This window comes from Malus domestica, chromosome 07, assembly GCF_042453785.1.
Source record: "Malus domestica chromosome 07, GDT2T_hap1".
Lineage (NCBI taxonomy): Eukaryota > Viridiplantae > Streptophyta > Magnoliopsida > Rosales > Rosaceae > Malus > Malus domestica.
Window position 1 is genome coordinate 19,967,359 of NC_091667.1, and position 8,540 is coordinate 19,975,898.

At 36.5% G+C, this 8,540-nt stretch overlaps 1 protein-coding gene across 1 annotated transcript; it reads right to left on the reverse strand.

Moving 5' to 3' along the window:
- Window positions 1-1,253: 1,253 nt before the first annotated feature.
- LOC103401900 (signal peptide peptidase-like 4) lies at window positions 1,254-7,987 on the reverse strand. The gene is made up of 14 exons (XM_029105692.2): window positions 7,460-7,987; window positions 5,699-5,857; window positions 5,441-5,552; window positions 5,129-5,248; window positions 4,768-4,919; window positions 4,461-4,643; window positions 4,290-4,324; window positions 3,938-4,100; window positions 3,122-3,175; window positions 2,695-2,787; window positions 2,428-2,570; window positions 2,009-2,079; window positions 1,702-1,785; window positions 1,254-1,560 (listed from the first exon to the last, which is right to left on the reverse strand). The coding sequence occupies exons 1-14, from the start codon at window positions 7,592-7,594 to the stop codon at window positions 1,451-1,453; spliced, it is 1,614 nt and encodes a 537-aa protein (XP_028961525.2). The 5' UTR covers window positions 7,595-7,987; the 3' UTR covers window positions 1,254-1,450.
- Between the last annotated feature and the right edge of the window lie 553 nt (window positions 7,988-8,540).

The following is an 8,540-nucleotide window of genomic DNA, read 5'->3' on the forward strand; positions in this document are numbered from 1 at the left end:
TGATAATAAGAAACTCTCATAATAAAAATAAATAAATGAAAAAAAATTAATTTTTTTAACTCATATAGAATAATAATACAAAAATATATATTTAATATAGAATATACCAATATATACAATATGACTATTGTATTTTATAATAAATTTTTTAGTAATTAAACTTTAAAATTATAATTTAATTTTCTTAACCAGTCAAAACGGGTTACTCACGTATTAATAGGTCACCTAATAATGACCCAATTAGTTATCGTGTTGACCCGAAACCGGTTATTTTCGTGTCGTGTCATTGTGTTGTGTAAGAAACTGCTGAGTCTAATTCCAACTCAAGTTCACTTGAGTAATGGAATATAAGAGAAACTCAAATCTTGAATTTGGAATTATCCCTCCAATTCGGTTGTTGGAAAGATCTATATACCCAATATCATGATTATGAGACAGCCTGTCCCAAAACCAACTTGGAAGGATATTGGAAATTCTTGCATTAGAAATATCAAGATACCAATAACTTTTCTAAGTTTGAAGCCATTTTTGGAAAATGCGGACCTATTGTGCAAGAGCTCAAACTTAAGTAAACCAGTTGGAAATGAGAAATCCAATTAGAATTGAAGCTTAAAGCCAGTGAGTTAGAGGACAAATCCAAAAAAGTTAATCTCGAGAGATTGGAGAAGAGGCTTTCCGAAACCACCCCTTCCAAAGCAATCATTCTAAGGTCGATATTCTCGAGCTTAGACATTTGCTCAATGCTTTCAGGTATTGTTCCACTCAATTGATTTCCAGAGAGGGAGATATCTTTTATCGATGAAAAGTTTGTGAGATTAGGAATTGATCCATAAAGATGATTGGATGAGAGGTACAAATTCTGGAGTGAGTTCTGATCGGGCATGTAGACATTAATATCTGGAACAGCTTGGGAAGATGACCACTAACAATGTTGTAGGAAAGGTCCAATGTTTGCAGATTGCATAACCTCGAAAAATATTGCGGAATCCCTCCTTCAATTTGGTTATAAGAGAGGTCTATATGAACAAGAGAGCTCATGTTTCCTAAAAAATGGGGAATTGAACCAGTTAATCGGTTGTCCATGAGGTCAAGATGAACAAGGCTGGCATTGCATTTGGACAGCCAAAGAAATGTGGAAGACAAAGAAATACTATAGGTTTTGGAAAAAACCTACGCCCTAACTTAGTCAATATCATTCCATTATTTGCACAACATGTTTGGAAAAAAAAAAATTAAAAGTAAACATCACAACCTTCGTAAATGTCTCTATGTTATAAGATGACACCCACTTATAAGAACAATGAGTCCGGATGTTATAAATGTCTCCATGTTATATCAGTTGCAACCTTCGTAAATGTTTGCTATCCTCTACAACTATGACAAGTAAAGAGGTTTTCTGAGTTACTACTGATCTAATCTGCCACACTACTCCTTTGTTTCCTAGTTTCGTTTATTGAGAGGAGGGTTGCAGATGGACGTGCGGGCATGGCCTCTCCGGTTCTCCTCTTGTCCACAGAACTTTGAGATCCCCTCTCATGTGTCCCAAAGTCAAAAAGGTACCTGCAGAAATGCAACTAGCTTATGTCAATGGCTGCTCATGGATTCTATTTCGCCACAAACGTTCAGCGCAAAACCTATTTCCATTCCAGTGAGCAATAGCAATATAGATGTTAGTGCAGATTAGCCAAGCTTGCTTCTTACCAAGTGTGAACGGAACTATATACAACAAAGCTGGTTGGCCATGGCCGTCCATCAAGTTTAAAGCCACATATGTGATAAGGAGACCTGCAATTGCAAATTGGTAACCAGCCATTCATAAATAGGCAATTGTCTGTTACGCTAAACATCATTGAATCCATTGACCTTTATTTTCCATATACAAATAGAAAACACCATGCTGATAAAATTCTGAATCTAGCTCAATCTCAATCAGATGCATTTTCTGATTTTCTTGTTTAGCATAAAGAAAAAGAATGCAAAATGCCCCAACTTTTAGCACATTTCATACCTAAACCATAAGCAGTCATAGCCCACAAAAAGTAACCAGCTCGGAGCTTCTTATTTGCTAACCAATCATACCTGCAAAGTTACCCAACCAATAATCAGATTAATGAACTTTTGAGACAATGTGCAACATTACAAACCCTCATTTGTAGTAATAGCTGAAAATTTGCAAGTATCTTAGATGCTGCTCTCATTTTGTTAATTATGAGTCCCATGGTTTTCATCATTAATTGATCCAGACTTCGTGATTAACGCGAGAACTGAAATGCCTAATCAATCTCAGCATGTTTTCACTTTCCGTTTACGCAATTTAAAAAGGACATAACAGAATCGAAACACAGTATCTGAAACAGTGACATTCAAGGTTCAATTCTAGGGACTTAGAAGGGATGTTGAAGATATATTTGGAATCTCTTTTCAGACCTTAGTGAAAAGGCTACAACCAATCCTGGTAAGATAATATCACCAAATCCGATGATACTGTAGCCACCCCAGGGATCAAACATCCGTGGGATTTTCAGTAGCATTGGTATACCGTCCTCTCCACTTTTATCACCACGAGCCACCTGTAAAGGAGAAAAGATTAATACTTAAATCTCTATCACTTGCAAGGCAGGTCTCCATAGTCAAAAAGCAACCTTTATTTAGGGTGGCAGAAAGGAAGGAAGAGAGTTCTTATGATTTACTCACCACTATCATTACGCTCTCATGGAACCACCATTTAGAAACAAATACCCAGAAGATGTCGTATAAAAACGCACAACTCAGAAGAACTGTTCCAACCTGATTAATTAAAGAGAGAAAAGTTATAAAATAATCTAGAAAAGCTAGATATGATTGCCAGATGAATAAATAAAAAAATTCTGGTGCAATTTTTCTCAACAAAATAAGTATACGATAAGGATTTAAGACAAAGTATTTACTTAACCCAGAAAAAAAAAATCAATATAGGTTAGTTAAGTACCTCCTTGCATTTCTTACATAAAATCCTCAAAAAAGGCAACAAATAACTGATGAACAACTAAAAATTCATATTCTTCTCAACAAGAACCAGAAAATTAAAAATTAAAAAATTAAAAAACTTAAAAAAAAAGAAGATATGTTTTTGAAATATCACCTTGAGATTCGGTATACGAACAAGCTGAAGAACTGTGATTATCAGTGCAATACCCTGATTTTGTATGACCATATGTTAGCGTCTACCAACATTTTAGAGATTACAAACTCACTTTGAAAGTGAAAGATAAATTGCACCTATTAATGTAAAGGATTATGTAAAGACAAAATGTGCAGTCCAAATATACGATTTCTTTCTTCAGGTACTAAATACTAATCAACAAGTAGTATATTTGTAGGAAAAAGGAGCCAACCAAATCAGCACATATCACATTTAGACAATTCTAAATACTAAATTTTTTTTCATAAGAAGATAAATCTGAAATTGCTAGCTTAAGAGCAGACTAAGTAATAATAGACGGAAAACAAAAACACGAACAAGCCATGTATAGAAGTAAGAATTCCAGATATCTGCCCACATATGTAGCACAGACAAACTGCAACAAACTTTTTAATTTAGGAAACATTCACAGAATCCATCAATCCTTATTTATGGGTCATCAGCTCCACTTGCCTACTTACGGGTGATGGACTTGAAAGGCCTTACAAAATAAAATACAGTAATGCCTGCAACATAAGGACAGGATAGTTCCACTCAGTCAAAGCAGACAAAATATAGCTGTCCAGTTTTGAGAACCATTAACATACTTTTGCTTCCATAAAACCTCCATGTGTTTACCAGAAGAATATACAACAAAATTATGATACCCCAACCATTTTAAACCTTTAAGTATGATTTTAGACCTTGTCAGATACTTTTTTAATCAAAGTTTACCACGTCAGCACTAAAACCAAGAAAAGAGAATTAATTTCTTACAAGGATATCTTGACCGATCCAAGCAAATGAAATGCGGCGATACACTGCCCACAAAACAGCAAATGCTATGCAGAAGGGAGCAACAGCTAGTGTCAGATATGAAACAGCTCCAAAGATTGGCAGCCTAACATATGATTCCCCAGCACGTTTAAACCGTCTGAAACTATATTTGGTTAACTGTTAGCTTCATACTACCAAAAAAAGTCATCTACACACATAAGGAACAGCTCAAAAGTCAAAATTATGCTTTTAACAAATCATTAGATCACATTCTGGAGTAAATAAGGGTCGGAGGGCAAAGACAGCCCTGTAAGGAACAAAAACCTTAAACAAAAGTACAAAAGTAGCATACCATGATAGCAAAGTCACCAAGCAAGTCTGCAGGCCCTGCAAACAGAAGGGACTGCAAGGTTCAGCATTAACCTCAGAAGAGGTGTGCATAATAACTAAAACAATTCATCTACACCTAAATAAAAGTTGTAATCATAGTGACAAAGTCTGTATTATAAAAAAGAGAGTGTACCTCTATCCCGCCAATGCAAAACAAAACCACCAGAATCTCCACAAACCAGAATGACATGAGTTTGTAAAACATAATCAAGAAGCATGAAGCAATCACAACAAAAAGGATTGCTGCTGTGGTGCTAATCTCCACTAAAGCATTGGAACGATCAACTTCGATAGGTAAAGAATCATCGGAAGCATCCTGCACAAAGAGGACCAAACCATATATGATTTGATCGAGGAATTAGTGAATTACCCTGAAAGGGTTCAAGCCCCATGTAAAATAACTGCTAAAAATTACATAGCTGCTCTGGAATCAATATAACCTTCAATAGCTTCTCATGCTCAATAGCTGCTTCTCTTGCACTCCACGCAGACCAATAAGAAGCAAACAAGATGGTACCAACAGCCATAAGCCACAAAAAAACTTCTGCAATATCAACCAGTGGACGCAAAGGAGAGTACAGCTGCACAGAAACTGAAGAGAGAGATTTCAAAGGCCATGATAGAGACAAAATAAAACTCACTCAGAATAAATAGCTGATAACGATATAAAAAAAAATAAGATAACTATTTTTTTTAAACAAGATAAGGCTTGGCCACTATAAACAGTTACGTGTATACAACAACAAAGCCATTTCCCCTAAGTGGGGAGCTTCGTGTATAATAGCAGAGAGAAAACCATACCCATGGAGTTGTTCTTTAAATCAGTTTCGAAGATTGCACCAACATCTTGGGGAAGCATAACAGCTGGTATGCCTATCTCGACATCAGGTTCATCATTTTCACAAACCATCTTGAAAAGTTCTGTAGGTCAGACAACAGTACTTTATGCAACAGAAACTTAACTTTACAATCAATTTTGACAACCGTTTTTTTCTATAATGGTAAGATCTAATTTTTCTGCAAGATATAATTTTTTCCCTTGTAACTCATATGGTTGTATTGGAAATTCTTACCTAGGATTAAAAGGTTTTTATATCAAGAAAAGAAAAATACCTGTGCGGTTGTTTATAATGAGGATGGCTGAAGCATTAGCAGCTTCAGCCATATTTGCCTTGGTTGTGAAACTGCAATTCCCTCGGTGCACCAAAATGACCTCTTTAGCGAGCTACAAAAAATCCACACAATCCCCAATATGAACCCATAAAATGAATTAGCATATCTTACACCTTTAATTAGGAAGATGCTTAATTTTCATGGCTCTTAAACTCGTGTAAGTTAAGAATAGAACTGAAAATTTTGGTCGAGTATTACCTTATTCTTGGGTAGGCTACAACAATCAGGGGGGTCTGCAAGAACCACTCTAGTGTTGGTGGCATGTTTTTCCTTTGATTCCAAGGTAGGTCCAAATCGAGCACCAACACCAACATACTCAGCGTCTTCTACGCCATTGATCCAAGTTGGGACCTTTACCTATAGACCAAAACAGAATTTAAATGTAATGGCAAGCCTGTAGTCACAATATACATAAGTGAAGAAAACAAAGTGCAATGCCTCCCTTACAAGCTTAGGCTACATTTGACTACCTGTAACAGAGCTAGGGTAACAAAAAATAAAACAAATTCAACTATCCCAATATACTATCTTGGATCCTTAGCTGAATTGAATTTTCCACTAAACTTGTGGGAGCCAAAGAAATAGAAGATTGGTTCTTACACGTAACTGTTGATAGGTGGCCAAGATATGCCCAATAAGGTAAAGATATGTCTAGGAAGCATTTGAAATAAAATATTAATAACTGAATCGAAATTCGTTTTCATTTTAGAACAACAAAGCCTTTATCCCACTAAGTGGGGTTGGCTGTATGAATCCTAGAAGGCCACTGCACTCGATTTTCCCCCAAGTCTTCGTTAGCTCCAAGTACTCCATGTGACTTTCTTGCAGTCTCTATCCAAGTCTTCCTCTACCCCTTTTGCCTTGAGCCTCTGTCTCATAATTGCATTTTCTAACCAGAGCATCTATAGGTTCGTTTCACAAATTCTTAATTAAAATCTCTATTTTATGATTGGCTGAGTCTGGTAAAAAATTTCCAACGATTGGCTGAGTAAAAATTATAATTTTCAAGGAACCTAGATGATTATTTTCTTAGAAACCAGATAAAGAATCAGATGAAAACTTGAAAGATATGTTAAAATTTAATAAGTCAGAGCCTCAGAGGTATTGCCTAAAATCTAACCACCCATCTGGTAATGTTTCTGTTATGTTGTGTTTTCTTTTCCAAATTAAGGATAGCCGGAGAGATGAAAAAGGGAGATGGGAAATGGAAGAGACAGAGAAATGTCATGAAGACACGAGGAAGACAGCTTAACTGACTTTAATTGCAAACACTAACAATTCTAAGAAAAATCTAATTCTAATTCTATTTGCTGTCTATCGTCACTCGTCCCTCCTCTACATCTCTCCTTTGTTAAGGACACAGAAGACGAGAGATAAAAATGCATCAAAGTAAAAATAACATCAAACAGACATTTAAAATTCTGAGCAGAAAAGTATGAAATTTGTCTGCGACAGCTTTGATTGCTTAAACTACCAGATGGCCGTGGCATTGAAATCGAAACTAAATTATCATTTCTAACTCCAAAATAGTTGGAAATTCACATTTTAATTTTGTATTCACTAATCTTGCTCTATTTTCTCAGCAATCAAACAGCAAGCTCGAACTTCTTGGTCCCGAAAGCATCACAAAATCTTGATACTTAGAAACAGAGATTCTAGTTTTTTTCTTTCTCTTTCATTACTTACCTAATCAACATCTCTACTAGCAACTACTCGATCCCCACGCCACTGAAATCAAAACTAAACTCTCACTTCGAAAATTCACAAGAAATTTCCTATCCCCTAATCCTGCTCCATTTTCTCAGCAACCAAACAGCAAGATTGAGCTTCTTGGTCCCCAATGCATCCTTCCCAAACAAAAATCCCATCTTTTCCCTCCCCAGTTTTCTCAGCAACCAAACAGAAAATCAAAATTAAACTAAAAAAAATATTAAACTTCAAAAAAGTCAGTGAAATTACCAGAACGAAGTCGTTCTCGCATCCAGGCCTCTTGGGAGCAATATTATCGTGGTGAACAATGTCACCAGCTGAGCTCAGACTCAGACTAACCACCAGCACTCCCACCACCACCCACACACCTCTCTGTAAATCCATATTTATCCACAGCAACCAAACAGCAAAAAATAGTATTGATTAGAACTTAATTTTAATTCTACCACCAAAAATCCAGAAGGGGGTTTAGGGTTTCAGAGATGCAGAGGAATATGAAGAGGAAGAAGAAGATGATGATGATGGAAAATGTGAGGGAATGAAAGGAAAAAAGAGAGGGGGAGAAATATCGCGGATGGTGTCTGCGTTTTGTTTCCCCACGTTGTCGTTTTTGGGCGTTTGGCCGTGTAGGTGGGTAACCGTTGAACAGGTTCTCTTTTGTGCATTGGCGGTGTCGATTGTGGGCTTGCTTACCGGCACTCCGTGGACTGGGTAACTGTAGTCTGTAGCGGTGGACTGTGGAAATTAGACGAAAGAAAGTTGAAAAGTAATTTTTCTGTCTGGGTTTTGTGCTTTTGACTGGGATTTGATTTCATCTTTTTTATTTGGTTTAGTAACCATCCTTAGCTAAGCCAAGGAGTTTTGGTGAGTAATCAATGTCATAAATTTCATTATCTATTTTAAGCAAAAATTTATATATATTCAACTATTCTAAAAATTTCCGTTTAGGGTTACTTATACTACAATATAGTAGTATTCTTCTAATTTGTAAGGGAGAGGTCTTAGGTTTGATTTTCGTCAAAAGTGAATTTGAACCACATTATTATGGCTAGCCCAGTGTGAGACTTAGCGCACTCCCCCACCCTCTTAGTGTAGATAATATTGTTAGTTAAAAAAAACAAATTATGCCTAAGCACTAGGCGGCTGATTACCGCCTCGATTAGTACGAAAGCGTTTGAAAATTAAGAAAGTGCGCCTAGAGCTGCTTAGGCACCCCCTAGCCCGTCCAAGCACCCACCTAACCTGCTTAAACCAGTCTACGCACCCGACTAGGTTGCGACTTTCACTTAGACGGAAAATCAATAACTTTCTTTTTTTTGCACTCTATTTT